The sequence below is a fragment of the Asterias rubens genome, chromosome 8 (genome assembly GCF_902459465.1).
Source record: "Asterias rubens chromosome 8, eAstRub1.3, whole genome shotgun sequence".
Classification (NCBI taxonomy): Eukaryota; Metazoa; Echinodermata; class Asteroidea; order Forcipulatida; family Asteriidae; genus Asterias; species Asterias rubens.
The window spans coordinates 13,253,970-13,270,669 of NC_047069.1; the positions used below are offsets into that span (position 1 = coordinate 13,253,970).

The window sequence follows — 16,700 nt, forward strand, 5'->3', positions numbered from 1 at the left end:
TCGACTCACCTGACTCACGTCGCGCCGGAGTTTCTCCGGGGGGCGGTGAGTGGACTATAAGTCAGGTGAGTCGGTGCGCACGCTGTCGGTGAATTGGCCGCGGTGTGCGTGAATGAAAAAGAAACGAGAAACGTCTTGCACCAAGACTACAATAACTGCAATAACTCAGTAAAAAGGCGAAAAGAAAGTTTTATCGGACAAAAAGGCTTACCCCTTTCTATATTACTTATGACTGGTTTTTTTTCTCTTCTTTTTCTCAATATTTAACATAAAACACATGAGTTTTACAGCCGGTCTATACCAGTGTGCATAGTAGGCCTACAGCCGTGCGAATAGGCCTACTCAATCTATTAAAAATGGTACATTTCATGCAATTAGAGAAAGGTCTCACGCACATAACATCACATAATTTGTGTAGGCTTATGAAGTTGTTTGTATTTCCATTAAAACAATTCATATTATTAAAATTATATAAAACAAATCTGCATTACAGCAACAGTTCAAAATTATATCATGGAGTTATTGTGTAATACTCCTATACTGTGGCCATCATGGGTTCGTCATTGGAAAACTCCCTCTCAAGAAGAAAATCCAGTAAGTAACCGCAAAAACTTTCTGGGTCTACTCGGTTTGATATGCTTTCCCTTAGAGATACAGGCAGGGGTAGGGCGTCCATAACAGATGGGTCCCCGAGATGATGAGGTCCAATGCTGCGCCTCAGTGTCTGCCGGCAGAGGTGGCCAAGAGACGGCACAGTTCGGGAGACGTGACGGACGATTTCGGTGATCTCATCGTACAATCGAGTCGACAGGGAGAGTGGGTTGTTGCTGACGGCAAACACCTGCCCTGGAGGAATGGACGGCGTGGTTGTCATGTAAGAGGCAAGGAGAACCACGGACCGGATGTTAGCGTTGTTGATGTGCGTCTGGTGTGAGAAGAGAAACTCTATCAGAGCACTCCTACCCATCTTGTTCACTAAGTCAGGGTTAGAGCCTTTGGTAAGAAGAGTCGATACCAGTTGGAAGTCGACCATGCGGCCGGCAACAGCGTAATGGAGTGCGGTGTTGCCAAGGTGATCTTGCTCGTTCAAGTCCCCGTCGTACTGGAGGATCCCAATGATATTGTTGAACTTCTCTAAATCAGGGAACTCCACATATGCATTGACTGCAGTGTGCAAGATGAACGGGATAGCGTCGATCCTCCCTTGCAGAACGCCCATATCAAGGAACCGACGGAAAACCACTTCGTGCCCGGAGATTAGTGCCATGGCTGCGGGGGTTTCTCCGTACCTGTTCAGGACATTCGGATTGGCTCCGTGGGATAGCAGCACCTCTACGATCGCCTCTCGACCTGCTTCGCAAGCTCTATGCAGAGGGGTACCCATGTCGACCTGACTGCGGATGTTCAAATCAGCACCTGGTGCTGAGCACAGTATCTCAACACAGTGATGGCTGCCGCATGCCCATCGTCTCAACAGCTGGGAGCGATCGGTACAGCAGTGAAAATGCAAGGCATGGCAGAACTCTGGATTCTTGGCAGCGTGGTGGAGTGCTGATTCCCCTTTGGAGTCTAGGACGTTGGGTGAGGCACCAGCCCGGAGGAGCAGAACCAACATGTCGGGTCGGCCCCGACTGGCGGCTTCATGGAGTAGGCAGAGACTCGTGGGAGGTTCACTTCGACAGAATCCAGTCATAGGAGCAAGGCTGGCCAGTCGAGGTGCTACCAATCGAGCAGGAAACAGCTCATCCACGCTGCCGGTAACTACCACATCAAGACACCGTCTGAAGTCATTCAGTCTCCCCATGATGATGCAATTGTGAAGTTCAGTCAGCCTTTCGAGGTGATCTACTGATGATACTCGTTGGTGAATCGGCTCACCACGGGACGTCGATGCTGAAGAAGCAAACGTCAGCAAGCGGTTCTCACTGCTGAAAGCTAGTCCGTCTACAGCACTAGCTGACACCCGTCTTGGATTTGGCCAAATGTTGGCAAGAAAGTTTCCCATGATAAATTATTATCCCGTCACCTGTTTACTTTTTGCAAGAGTCGATATAATCTACACACGTTGTAACTAATGTTGCAGATACCACCCCGGCCCAAGCGCGCGCGGTAAACTTTTAGAAGCATTTTTGGCGCACGCGTTAACGGGTCACAAAATGCCCGGGCCCCCACCCGGCCCAAACACAACATTTTCCGCAGAGCTCTACGCCACATTACTCTCAGGGCTCTATCAATGGTGCCACCACCACTCACAAAAGAAACTTGTTGGTCACTATGGTAGGAGATAATGTCCCCGGAGACTCTGTCCGTCATTATGGCGAACAGTGTACAAACTTCTTCCGATAGCGCCCTCTTTTGAATTCTCCTCCTACAGCGCAGCCCGTGTATAATTTCCTACAACCGACTTGCTTCCCGATTTGACATCAACGCAAACATTCCCGCCTGTTGGGTCAAATTGGAATGTCACATTGTTCAGGTCATCTTTAATTTTAGATAAAACGTAGAAGTATCGAAACATATTTTTGGTTTTCCTTTTGGTAGTTTAGCATGATGGTAACACTATTGTGTTATCAAGATATATCATTTTGTTTTGGCAAAATTAATAACTTTTATCTATTGGTTTTCAACTAATATATTGGTACTATACAAACAACCTGTCAACAGTTCGTAGCTTGTGGATAACAAAATAAAGAAAACACAAGTAACAGAAACCAAGAACAAACCCCATTAATTTATATGTCAATTTATGTGTCGAATCCCCAGCCGTGTGACACTTGTGTCCTTAAGCAAGACACTTAACCATTGCTTCGTCCTTCGGATGGGACGTAAAGCCGTTGGTCCCATGTGTTGTGTAACGCATGTCAAAGAACCCAGTGCACTTTTCGAAAAGAGAAGGGGTTCGCCCCGGTGTTCCTGGCTGTGGCTGCTGTATGCGCCGTAGCACCTTGTAAACCATTATAAGGTCCTAAATAAATGGGTCTCAAAATTCATCACTGCAATTACTTATCTTTCTGAAAGTTTGTATACTCAGCGCCTTGAGTACCTTGTTTGGTAGATACGTGCGCTATATAAGACTTCGATACTATTATTATTAATTTTATTCTGCCCTTAAAGGAGGGTCGTAGAGATCGGTAAATACTTGGTAAACAAATTAATGACAGTATAAACTTTGTTTGGTGAGAAGCGCGACAGCTGTTTAGTTTTTTTCAACTCAAACATTTAAAGACATTGTACACCTTTGTAATGTCAAAGACCAGCTCTCACTGTATCCCAACACATTTATAAAATGACAAACCTGTGAAAAACTTGGCTAAATTGGTCGTGAAGTTGCAAGAGAATAATGAAAGAAAAAATACCCTTGTTGCAAAAGTTTGTGCCTTCAGATGAATAACAAAGGCTTCAGGCCCGAAGTGTCTTAATATTTAAGTGAGAAATTTTAATTTCTCACTACGTTCTTCAGAGGGTAGGGAGCCGTTTCTCACAATTTTTTAATTTAGATCAACAGCTCACCATTGCTCGTGACCAAGTACGTTTTTATGCTAATTCGAATACAAAAAGTGTTTGGTGCCTTTATATCAGAAACGAATCACTCATGAAGCTTTTCTTAGATTTCTGATGGTTGGTGTAAGGCAGGTTGGTGTAAGGATTCGACATTCTTATGAATATAAATATTTCTCTTTTAGACGCTGTATTCAGCTGGAACTTTCATATTATATGACTTTCTTTTCTTAAATAATTTGCCAAGACAATGACCATAATAGGCTGCGTGGATGCAGAAAGTGAACTTCGGAGGGACGTTATGTTGATGTCGGCCCTATAATTATGCGCCAAATTCTCAATACCATAGTCATTATTTATAAGAATTACTCATTATAATACAAGATCTTGACTGTTACGGGAACTCCACAGGTGTTTGAATAATAGCTCCCTAGAACTGTTAACTAATCATAATATCTACTCCATGATCTAGCAAACACAAAACACGCTCTGTCGTCATGTACAAACGATGATATCAAGATAATGATGTGATAACCTTTTCATATTATGATTAAGATTGTGTTTGACACTGACATGCAATTGGTCCGTCGGCTGTTTGTAAAGCTGTACTCGGTGTATGCCACGTCGTGTGTGACTTTGTTTGGGCTGTTGCCCTTGAATAATTTGAAGTTAAGCTGTATGCAAACTTCTGTTTTGTTTGTATTGTTTGAAGCTTTGCATAGTGTGGAGAAATAGGAAGAAACTACAAATGAATAGTTAACTCGCGGGTACAACCATGTGTAAATCTTTCTTGTGTGAGTGTTGGCCCTGAGAGAAGAGTCGGTGTGGTCTCGACGTTTCAAACTCTACACTCTGCTCGTTTGTTGCTTGTGTTATTGTTGTGTGTGATGTCCATGAACTGTGTTTACACTGGTTTCAACCGGGTCTCCTTATACATTACAATAAAATTGGGGTATTGATTTTTCGGCTGATGATGGAAACACAATTCAGCCGTTCTTGAATGCATGCTGCAGAAGGTACTTTCTTCTGTGTCTATGTTGTCTGCAGCTACTGTGCAAACTCCATCGGGTGGATATCCAGCACAGCATCACAGGCTGCTGACGCGAAGCAGGCAGCAAGCATTTTGATAACTTAATTGATGCTTAAAGTCACAAACAGTTTCGACTGCTGTACAGATGGAAAAACTCAAAGAAGCTAAAATGGAGGGAGATCTTCACAACAGTATGGTTGAAAAGACCGGGAAAGGGCAGGAGGTAGATATGGAGGATGGAGGAGGGGAGAGGGGCAACTGGTCCGGAAAACTCGACTTTGTGCTGTCCTGCGTGAGCTACGCCGTGGGTCTTGGTAACGTCTGGAGGTTTCCTTTCCTGTGCTATGAAGATGGTGGAGGTAGGTCAAAACACTTGGAGAACTTCGCAAACGCATATACAAAATGACAACTTCACAAAATACATTTTATGAGTGCAATGATTTAATTAAATCATTATTTGTTTTTTAATTATTTAAAGTGCCTAAACTAAAATTTAAAAAAAACAATTAAAAACAACAACAACACAGAATTGAAGAACTATAGACTAGTGCCCAAACTGCAGTATGTGGATATATCTATTCCGGCCGCCAACTGAGAATTAATGGGACATAAGCAATAACCAAGCCATCGGTAATCCGAAATCGGTAACTATTTTTATCTTTTCAGGAGACGGACGACCCTAACTTTTTTTGGAAGGGTCTATTACCTATATAAACCAGAAACACTTCTGGGCCAGAATTGACCTGCCTGGATCCAGGTCCCTTTGTGCTTGGCTCATTTCTGGGTCAGTATGACCCGAAGTCTGTGTAAAAATTACCCACAAATAATTGGGTCAACGTGACGCAGAATACGGGTTTAGAACCCCACGTTTAACCACTTTCTTTTGCAATGTCAAACACAGCCCGAGTTTTTGCCAACCCTGGTTGGAAAACTATGGAAAGCCATGAATGCAAATCAAAAACAGATCGCTACTTTTGGTTACAATGTACAAAAATGTTCAAAATTTGTATTGATTTTGTTGGAAACAAATCAATTAATTATGGGAGGTATTTTATTTAATTGAAAGTTTGCAGAAATCGTGAATTTGTGATTCGTGAAAGCCAACCAAGACGGTTTGTTTATCAACAAAAGAAAGGTCTATAAGAAACTGACAAAACCCATAACTTTTACTCCCCAGGTGCTTTTTTGATTCCCTACGTGATAATGATGCTTGTAGTCGGGTTGCCAATCTTCTACTTGGAGATGGCAATGGGGCAGTTCTCCAGCCTAGGATGCCTTAGTGTTTGGAAGTGCACTCCTATAGCTAAAGGTAAGGCAACAACAATAATTTATAGAGTCACTAGAAGCAATGAGTATCGGTGGCCCCGATGAAATCTGTCCCGCCGGAGAATTTGTCCCCCACTGGAAATTCACTTTGGCTGAAGGAGAGTGATTCAAAAGAGGGCGCTATCCAAAGTAGTTTGTACACTGTTTGTCGTATTGGGGGGGGGGGGGGGGGGGGGGTACAGAATCTTCGGGGACAGAATATCCAGGGCGACAATATCTTCTGCCACACCGTTTTATCAGACTATTCAAGAGTTGTAATGACACAACCAAGCTATGGTACATTAACGCTGTTAGCGGTTATTTTTTAGCTGTTTGTAGTTACATTTTTTTCTCCAAATCCTCGCCTTGTTTTTAGTAGAAATAATACAATATTTCACCCAAATGTTGTGGTTATTGTTTTCCTAGAAAACGTGGAGGAATGTCTTTCGGGGTAAGCTTATTCGATTTCTCAAAACAGAGTTAGTAAGGAAATTAATTATTTCACAAGATGATAATATTGGTAGGCCTACTTGAAGCCGTTTTTGTTAAAAATAAACTTAGGAATTCAAAATTGAAAACAAGTTTTTGTTCGTATAAACCTTGCATTCAATGAATCAGTGATTTTTCTCTTATATCCCAGGGCTTGGATTTGGTATGATTACAATGACATTCTTCGTTGCCACTTTCTACAATGTCATCATCGCCTACGCTCTGTTCTACCTCTTTGCCTCATTCACAAAGGAACTGCCATGGAAGACTTGCGACAACTACTGGAACACACCCAATTGTAGAGTCACCAAGGCCAGTGACAACTCTGTGATCAACGACACCTTCTTCAATGACACATTTGTCAATGACACAAGTGACACTTACGACATCGCGAGTGGAACTGCAAGTTTAAGTGACAATGACACAACTTCGAACGGTTCTTTTGTTGCGATTCGACCTAGCGAGGAGTACTTCTAGTAAATAAATGAATATTATTTTTGTTAACAGTTAATTCAAATAAAAGATATGTAATATATACAACTAATAGTATACTTTTTTGAAGATTACGAGATGTATGGTCTAATAATTATTCGATTTTTTTGTTCCCGAAAGAATAACGGGCAAGTGTAGCCTTTTTGAAACTTGCTGATTAATTCTTCCAGTCACTTTTTCAAAATTCTAATCTGCGATGGCCCTATAGCCAAACATGTTTCTCATTAAATTGTTTGACTGGGTCAAATTCCATGCTTCTATCATACAACAGCACAATTCCCCAAATTCCCATATCTCCAATGAGGTAGAATAGTAAAAAGAACATCGTTTTAACCACTCTTTTGTTTTGCAATACTAATTACAGAACCATATCATTCAATTCCCATGTTATGCTAATCGAACAAGGGTAAAAAAAACTGTTTTATTCCTAAAAAAGGGAGGCTATTGGTAGCACTTAAACTAAAATGCAGAAAAATGCATCAGTTGATCTTCATTAGTTAGTCTTATAAGGCCTACCATCCTTTTTTATAATCTAACATACTAACACAGCTATTGTATTAGGGTGTTTTATTCCTGACTTTCCACGTGTAATTTCTCATTTCTAAATTGATTCAAATGTCATCTTTCCTCGACATTTTCCAGTAACCGTGTTCTAGACATGTCAGACGGTATAGACAAACTGGGTGAGGTGAAATGGGACCTGACGCTGTGCCTCCTACTGGCTTGGCTCATAGTCTTCCTGTCTCTAGCAAAGGGAATACAGTCATCTGGAAAGGTACGTCTTAAAGGAACATTTCACATTTTGTTTATTTAACAAAACAGTTTCTGGTAGTGTAAGCACTTAATGTAATCCACCATATACTCAAACTGACAAACCTGTAGAAGTTTGAGATCGATCGGCCATCTGATGAAGAGAAAAAAAAGGAATAAAACGTTCACTGAACGGTGAACCTCAAACAGGAGTTTTAGTTTTATTTATTTGTAATCAAATATGACATTTCAGACAAAAATATTTCAAGCGATTTTGTATTCTATCATCATAAGACCGTATAAGTTTTATGTAAATCTGTGAGACGAGTTTTTTCTAAGAAATTCAGTAAGTTTTTTAATTTTGCTAAATAATTACTTGGTTTGAAAAGTACAGCAGCTTTAAATAAAATGCTTTTTGAGAAACCTTTCACTTCGGTAATGGAAAAATCTATCACTTTTACCTACCACTATTTGAATCTCAAAAGCGTTACCGTTGTTACGCTTATTCGATAGTGTATTCCAACGGCAGATTAAATATTCCTCCTGCGTGGACATTTTTCGGCAACATCTCAAAAACGCTTCCACCTTTTGAAATTTAAGTTCTCAATTCTATTTGGCTGATCAGAAAATAACGAGTAATAGTGAATAATTTTCTTGACGAACAGCCTCACTCTAAAATTATTATTTCCGTGCAAAAGGTTGTTTTAGAATCTGTGGCTTAATGCAGGACAATACTGTAGCAGAGGAAACCAGTCACAGATTAATGTGATACGGTATTTTGGTTAGTTGTTAATCATGTGTTTTTTTGACCTCGGCTGCTTTTAAGTATGGCTTAAAATTGCGTGATAACAATGTGTATCTTTGTTGGATTGTAATATTAAATATCGAGGACAATATTAAAGGCAGTGGACACTATTGGTAATTACTCAAAATAATTATTGGCACAAAACCTTACTTGGTAACGAGTAATGGGGAGACGTTGATGGTATAAAACGAATTTGATTTCGAGACCTCAAGTTTAGAACTTGAGGTCTCGAAATCAAGCATCTGAAAGCACACAACTTCGTGTGACAAGGGTGTTTTTTCGTTCATAGTTATCTCGCAACTCCGACGACCGATCGAGCTCAAATTTTCACAGGTTTGTTATTTTATGCATATGTTGAGATACACCAACTGAGAAGACTGGTCTTTGACAATTACCAATAGTGTACACTGTCTTTAAACGTCAATATTTATTTTGGCATCAGCTCGAATTCCTAGAAATAATCAGACTTGCATTGTCACTTATCAAAAGATTCCCGTTATATTAGAGGAATATCAATTCCTGCCTCCAGCTCTCCTGAAGTTATTTTTAGGTAGCCCCTTAAAGTGGCTTTAAGCCTTGTTTAAGGAGAACTTAGTGCATTAAAAAGAAATTATGTTTTAATCGTTGGCAGGGGTCTGGTTTTACACATCTCAAGGTGACATTTATATTTTTATTTTGTGTAACCTTTACAACCCCTGCTCAACTTGTAATCATCGTGTAAATTATATCTATGGACAGAAGAAAACAGTCAACAAGACATTTTACCCTCTATTATAAATCGGGACTTATTATTTACTCCCTTCTAAAATCCATCAATATACATATTTTGTCTCTTAAATGAATGCTGGCAGCATTCGTTTTATGATGTAGTTTCACAATAAGCAACCTTTTATGTAAACTTTAATATGTGCGAGGTTGTTTTAACTGATTTACACAGGTGGTGTATGTGACGTCAACCTTCCCTTATTTTGTTCTGGTGGCCCTCTTTATCCGTGGTATAACACTTGAGGGCGCTATAGATGGTATCGTTTTCTACATGAAACCCGATCCTGTGAAGCTTCTCTTACCCAAGGTAAGCATCATTATGGTTTTCCGAATTTCAGTGCATGGTTTGCTTAGAATAACTCTTAAATATTAAAACCGCTGTTTAAATCTGCCTAACTTCGATAGTTTCCGGAGGACACACAGACGATGTCAATGCCTAACTTATGACAAAACCCTTTGTAGATTGACGAGGAGTTGTTTTTAAATTTGAATAAATTATTTTCTTGGTCGAAGAATGACAAAGCTCATAGATGAACATCAATGTGGACCTAGTAAAATTTCGTATTATTTACTGGAAAAACATGGCACAAACATAATATCCTAATTTTCATTTATGTATTAAAAAGGTATGGCAAGACGCTGCAGTACAAGTATTCTTCTCTCTCGGTTGTACGTTCGGCACACTACATACGCTATCAAGTTACAACACGTGGCATCAGAACAGTCATAAGTGAGTCTTATCACCAAACGCATGATCTGTTGTGAATTACGCGCGTAATTCAAAATACACTTTAGTTGCACGAGTAGTTCAAGCCATCAGAGAGTGACAAAAATGCCATTTGGAAACGTGCATAATAATGTTCCAATGCCAACAGAGATCATAATCTTTGAGGCCTACATGTAGCTGTGTAATAGCAGGCCTGAAACTGTCCTTACGCGAACGATGTGTCAGCCCTTCAATAGTTAGTTCACGTTCACTTCAGGATGAACAATCATTTGACTGTAGGCCTAACTGTGCAATATTTTAACAGTCGTGATTCGATTTTGTATGCGTAAGGATTTTAACAAATTAACAAATTTTGGTAGCCCCGATTGTTACTTTGAAAATGCACTGACGCCACATACACATAGTTAAATTTCCTATTGTAAATCAGCATGTCTCCATACATTCTCCTGGGTCAGAAACATTACCCGGATTCCAGGTCCGGAAGGGGGTGTAGACTTGATTCAAGTCCCGTTCTCGTGCGAGAGGTCCCTGGCCCTTAGCATACACCGCCGTCAAAATGCAGCTATATGTGGCCCCGCAGTGCGGCACAGGCTTGGGTGTTTTCTAAAGTAAGGCGATGGGCATGAAAATAATGGACTCCCACGTGATTGGGACTTGATTCAAGTCTAGAGGGGGTGGGAAGGGGTGGGGGCTGGACTGACACAAACTAATTGGGTCAGCCTCATCCAGAAACTGGTTTAAATTAATAGGTTAGTTTTTAACTCTGATTCTGCGTCAATTTGTCAATTTGTGGGTCATTTTGACACAGATTCCGGGTCATACTGACCTAGAAATGGGTCAGGCCCCTACAGGACCACCCGGAATCTGGGTCAAATCCAACATGGGACTTGTAAAAGTTTATCCTTTTGCATTTTGACAGAGATGCTGTGATCGTAGCTTGGCTTGACTGTTTCACTAGCGTCTTCGGCGGGTTTGTTGTGTTCTCTGTGCTGGGATTTATGGCGCATGATGCCGGTACGACGGTGGATAAAGTCGTCGCTTCTGGTAAAACCCGATTCGTTGTTTCTCTTCCACACATCACATAACCTCTTGAAACCATTGAATCGTTTCCCTTCTTCTGTTGACCTTTATTTATGATTTGACTGCAGTCTCTTACTTCCCAGATAAGGATTGAACCAGATCCGGGTCCCACATGGGTCCTGACCCTTTTCTTGGTCAGTATGAATAAACATTTTGCCCCAAAATGGATCAAACTGACGCAACACTCTAGTTAAATCCCATTTTAACCACATTATGGGTCAGCCTGACACTGAAATTGGTCAGGACACTAGGACTGGTTGAGTTTGTATATCTCATGTGGGGGCACGCGAGTTGTTAGCGGGACGGGTTGAGTTGGGTTTGGATGGGACTGCCGCCTCTGCTTATACACCACTTCAATCTACACAATGGGTTGTTTAATGGTACCATAGAAATAAAACACACAAAATGCTCCAGTACGGATGTAATATAAATACCCACGCAACTGCTATGGGGCAAGTCGTGCCATTGCCATTTTAGCCATAGTATTATTGCAAAATGTCTCAACTTCGCAATATTGTTTCTAAATCTAGTTTCCGGCACGCAGATCAGGCAAATGCGCTCGACATCCTCAGTGCACGTTCTGAGTATTATTAACGAGTATTAAGTATTAAACCATCCTTCTTCTTATTTTCTTTATACAGGGCCCGGGCTTGCATTTATCGCCTACCCCGAAGCCATTGCAAGAATGCCACTAGCACCTTTGTGGTCGATCTTGTTCTTTATTATGGTCTTTATGCTTGGGATTGGAAGTGAGGTGATTTACATTTTTGTGCTTTTCTAATATTGTCTATTATTGTATACGCTTTATTCAAAGTAAGGCAGTAGAACTAGGTTTTCGTGGGGCCGTGCAGTATAGTAAAAAAATCGTGAATAGTTTGCCAAAGAAATGTAGCCGTTTATTTTAGGGAGCCTAAAGATACTAAGATGACAGCTCGCTTGTTGACATGGTCTTGCGCGAGAGCTCTAGGGTCAACGAACATCGGTGTAGCCGTTCCTTTTATTTTTATCAAGGTCCATAGGTACTCGAGTGTGTAATCACAAAATAATGTGATTTAGCTCCCCCTCAATATTCAATATTAATCAGTACAACAAATATATTTATTTGTATAGTTCTAAAGCACCTGACTGAAGGACGAGATTTTCATTTGTAATAATAAAGATTTATATCTAGACCTAGCAACATTTGTGTCCCTGCGGTGTAGGAATATTGGAATAGAGCATCACGATGTGTTTTCATGTTTTTATATTACTGAAATGTCTTGGCAAGAGAAAATGTGACATTGTGAGCAATTCTGCATTAACACAGGGGTCCTAATATAGCCGCAATCTTAACATGTTAAATACACAGGACACTATTGGTAATTGTCAAAGACCAGTCTTCTCACTTGATGTATCTCAACATATACATAAAATAACAAACCTGTGAAAATTTGAGCTCAATTGGTCGTCGAAGTTGCGAGATAATGGTGAAAGAAAAAAACCCCTTGTCACACGAAGTTGTGTGCTTTCAGGTGCTTGAAATCTGAGGTCTCGAAATCAAATTCGTGGAAAATTACTTCTTTCCTGAAAACTACATTACTTCAGAGTGAGCCGTTTCTCACAATGTTTTATACTATCAACAGCTCCCCACACCAAGTAAGTTTTTATGCGAATAATTATTTTGAGTAATTACCAATAGTGTCCACTGCCTTTAAGACTCCTGGTTACCAACTTTCCAGGGGTCGATTTCACAAAGAAAGTCCTATAAAATAGGACTCTTTAGGAACTATTAAAAACTTAAGGCAAGTCGTCCTAACTCGAGATAAGACTAGGCTTAACTTTTTGTGAAATCCAACCCTGTACAAACTTGCCTGTGTGCTAAGGCCATACATCATAAGAACTGTATATTAAAGTGTACTTTATGTTTCTGTCTGAAGTTTACATTATTCGAAGCAATCATCACAGGCTTAGTGGATGAATTCGAGGGAAGCTTCAAGAATCTACGCAAGTACAAGACGCTGCTCACCCTTATCCTGTGTGTCGTCTGCTTTCTTCTTGGGCTACCCATGGTTACACAGGTAACAATGTCAGAGGGTCTTGAGAACACTAGGTGGCAGCAGACTTGATTGCTAAAACCCATTTATTTTTTGTAAACTAGCGAGCCAAGAACTTATCAAATGGAAAATGACCTGAAAATGTACTTGTTCTGCCCATCTATATAAAAACTATGGCATAGAAATGGCAGGGAAAACAAGTACTCTCCTCTGCGTTATTTTTCCCCGTGCTAAACACGGGTGGTCTTTTACGAACAGGAGACAATTAATTTTGACTTTATAAAAATGCAATTCTATTGCTTTGCTTTAGAAACTTCATGACTTAGATTTGAATGTTTATTTTCTCCAGGGTGGTATACACGTCGTGACACTGATGAACGCATTTGCTGCAAATATTTCCTTGCTGCTTGTGTCAACATTTGAGGTCATCATTGTTGGCCATTTCTATGGTAATGTTTGAATAATAACAGCGTGACATTGACCAGTCTATTTGTGTCCCCCCCCCCCACTGTCCCCGCCCACTGGTACAGTACAGTGAAACAAAATAATCCTCCCTTTTAAAGACAATGGACACTATTGGTAATTTTCGTCTTCTCACTTAGTGTACCTCAACATATGATCAAAATAACAAATGGTCGTCGAAGTTGTGAGATAATAATGGAAGAAAAAACACGAAGTTGTGTGCATTCAGATGATTGATTTCGGGACCTCATAATTCTATTCTGAGGTCTCTAAATCAAATTCAAATATTTTAGTGAAAAATTACTTCCTTCTCGAAAACTACGTTAACTCTGAGGGAGCCGTTTCTCACAATGTTTTAGACTATCAACAGCTCTCCATTGCTTGTTACCAAGTAAAGTTTTTATGGTAACAAATATTTTGAGTAAAATGCCCAGTGCCTTTAAAGACCTGGCAATGATAAAGCAAGTGGAACAGTTTGGTGCAAACGCTGCAACATTTTTGTTTACAAAGATCACCATTTCCGGGCGGGGCATAGTGGAGGCATTTTCGAAAGACCAATGTCAGACATGGTTTTTATTGGTCAGTAGGCCTACATCAATCGATCAATTCACAATTCCTCCCTCATTAAATGATTACAAAAAAATCTTCGGGTTTTTCCTAAAAGTGTCGTCATTCTGATGTTGTGTGTATTTAAATTTCACACAGGTGTCAACAGGTTTCTGGAGGATCTGAAATATATGCTTGGTTTCAAACTCAATTTATACTGGAAGATATCATGGTGGATTGTCACTCCTATTACACTCGTGGTAAGACTCATCAATAGAAAACAAAATGTGAAAATATCAGTTGTCAAAAAGAGAAGAATTCTTTTAAATAATTAAAAATAGAAAAATCGACAAAGTAACAGAAGCCGTTCGTCTAACGCCCATGTTTGTGGAGCGAAATAATCATCTGATTTTTGTATTTATTGTTATGGGTGTTAAAGGGGAGGTACACGTTTGGTAATTACTCAAAACAAAAATAATTAACTTAAAAACTGACTTGTTAACGAGCATTGGAAAGCTGTTGATGTATAAAACATTGTTGGAAACGAATCCCTCTGAAGTATCGTAGTTTTTGAGAAAGAGGTTATTTCTCACTAAAAGACTTCTAGCTAGAAGTCTTTTATTCCTACCTGTGAAACCACACAGATTCGTCCAACAAGTGTGTTTTTTCCTTTCACCATTTTGTCGCAACTCCGATGACCAATTGAGCTCAAATTTTTACAGGCTTGTTGTTTTATGCATTAATGTTGGGATACACCAAGTGAGGACACTGGTAATTGACAATTACCAAATGTGTACCTTCTCTTTAAAGTACAAACAAAATATTATGATTCAACATTTATCTGTGATTAAATTCAGACTGCTTTTTAATTTTTTTATAAATTTTAGTTTTGAGTTTTGTTATGTTTTACATTCGCGGTACTTGTGGAGAACTGTAACTGAGCCAACAAGATATTCGTCTGTTTTACTTTGACAGTTAAGTGTTATTGGAAAACATCATTGTTTTTCCAAATCGTTTTCGGGAATAAATTATTTGTATAACCTCTCTTTTTGTTTCGACTTTAGGCTCTCGTCATTTCTTCCATTGTTGCTTATACACCACTAACGTACGGTAATGGCGACCCTTACCCTGATTGGGCACTTGCTCTCGGCTGGCTCCTGACCATAACCTCACTCTTACCACCACTCATTTACCCTGTGTTTTACATGTGCGGACTACAGGGAACCATACTCGAGGTAAGAGATACGAAATCCTCTGATAATACACATACATGGTTGGAGATTTGGGCCGTTTTTTTATATATACATGAATGACGTACTGTTTCTAAATAGTCCCGGGCAAACGGACGGTTTTCCAGTGAGTATCTCGTTATAGTAGAGTTTGCTAAATGTTACGTGAGCTGGGAACACAATCTATTTTATGAAAATATCATGTTAATTTATTTATAACCACAAATTGATATTATGCTAATAGGAAAGTAAGATTTGAAACTTTTCATCTTTAGGAGTAAAATCTGTTAAGGATTGCAGAGTTACATCAACCTTTGTGGTTCTGGAAAACGGTTTTTTAACATCTCGAAAGTTTATCCTTGAGACGATCAGAGCATACCGATCAAATCGTCGATTTCTTAAACCAAAGGTTCTCTGCAGAACCACCAGAACTTATTAAGAGAGTTTTCACTCCGAACGTCACCAGATTATATTGAGAAAACTTATTATTATAACAAATCATGCACAAACTAATTTTGATTTGTTTTGTCTTCTTTCATCCACGACAGCGGGTACGAATATCTCTAAAGCCGACACCAGACTGGGGACCTCATCTTGATAAGCACAGAGTAGAGGCAGGTTACCAACCACTCAGGAGAAATGATCCGGAGGAATGTGTTAAAATGCTCACGCAACAAAACCTACAGAAACAGCATGTAACGAGCATGTGAATAACTATTGTTTGAAGTTTGAGCATGTGAATGTACCTACACTGTATGTACAACGCTATAAATGCTTTGACGTTTCATTTGACTGGAACAGTAATATCACAAGAAAAAAACAACTGTATTTTGGATAAGGGTTTGTAAAGCATGGTGACGGGGGCTGCTGCAGCAGCAGTTTTGATGTCCTTAGCAGTATTCGTAAATATTTTTAAACACTTCAGAAGAGAACGAGTTATTGAGAATCTTTCTTCATTATGGTAATTTTATGCAGTGTTCTCCCTTAATAACAGTGGTCCGCTAACCAAAACGCAAGTTAAAATGTCCAAGAACCAGTCCAAATTGTGTCGAGCAAGTCCGGCTGGCTGAGTATGTAAATCACCGATTGTTCATATCGCTTCCAACAAAAAGGCGGGAAAGTCCCACAGTGGTTCAAAGGGAACGTTCCACCATGGACCGGTGAAAACGCTGGCGGACAAGTTAAATGGACCATGGAGGTAGAAACTGGTCCCCTGGCTAGTCATTGAGACAATGAATGGCAAACTCTGATATGGGTTTTGTATTGGTTGTATAGACGATGTGACCTGTGATATCGCATGTTTACGAAAGAGCCACCAATCCTGGACTGCCTGCAGGCAGGATTTGTACACAGCCTAATGGAAGAAGACATACAATGTAACATTTTATGGATATTGCACTGTCTCAAGTTTTGGTTTGATGAAAGGGGGCACATCTCAAAACTTGTCCAGTTTTTAGTTTCATAACTCTTGGGATTTATGTGAAAATTA

At 39.9% G+C, this 16,700-nt stretch overlaps 2 protein-coding genes across 2 annotated transcripts; one reads left to right on the top strand and one right to left on the bottom strand.

The window, feature by feature from the left end:
* Nucleotides 1-535: 535 nt before the first annotated feature.
* Nucleotides 536-2,005, bottom strand: LOC117293606 (serine/threonine-protein phosphatase 6 regulatory ankyrin repeat subunit B-like). Its single transcript, XM_033775964.1, has one exon. It carries the CDS (start codon nt 2,003-2,005, stop codon nt 536-538), a length of 1,470 nt encoding a protein of 489 aa, XP_033631855.1.
* Nucleotides 2,006-4,697: 2,692 nt separating this feature from the next.
* LOC117293607 (sodium- and chloride-dependent glycine transporter 2-like) lies at nt 4,698-15,921 on the top strand. Its single transcript, XM_033775965.1, has 13 exons — nt 4,698-4,887; nt 5,706-5,837; nt 6,474-6,798; nt 7,457-7,589; nt 9,307-9,441; nt 9,761-9,864; nt 10,781-10,905; nt 11,583-11,695; nt 12,858-12,998; nt 13,324-13,423; nt 14,142-14,242; nt 15,047-15,217; nt 15,760-15,921. The coding sequence occupies exons 1-13, from the start codon at nt 4,698-4,700 to the stop codon at nt 15,919-15,921; spliced, it is 1,932 nt and encodes a 643-aa protein (XP_033631856.1).
* The last annotated feature ends 779 nt before the right edge of the window (nt 15,922-16,700 follow it).

What these genes read in the sequence shown, in the direction of transcription:
- LOC117293607 (XM_033775965.1), top strand. Translation starts at nt 4,698, where the DNA reads ATGGAGGGAGATCTTCACAACAGTATGGTTGAAAAGACCGGGAAAGGG. An exon ending in GAATACAGTCATCTGGAAAG is followed by an intron (nt 7,590 to 9,306) that starts GTACGTCTTAAA and finishes TGATTTACACAG; the next exon opens with GTGGTGTATGTGACGTCAAC. An exon ending in TGAAGCTTCTCTTACCCAAG is followed by an intron (nt 9,442 to 9,760) that starts GTAAGCATCATT and finishes TGTATTAAAAAG; the next exon opens with GTATGGCAAGACGCTGCAGT.
- LOC117293606 (XM_033775964.1), bottom strand. Translation starts at nt 2,005, where the DNA reads ATGGGAAACTTTCTTGCCAACATTTGGCCAAATCCAAGACGGGTGTCA.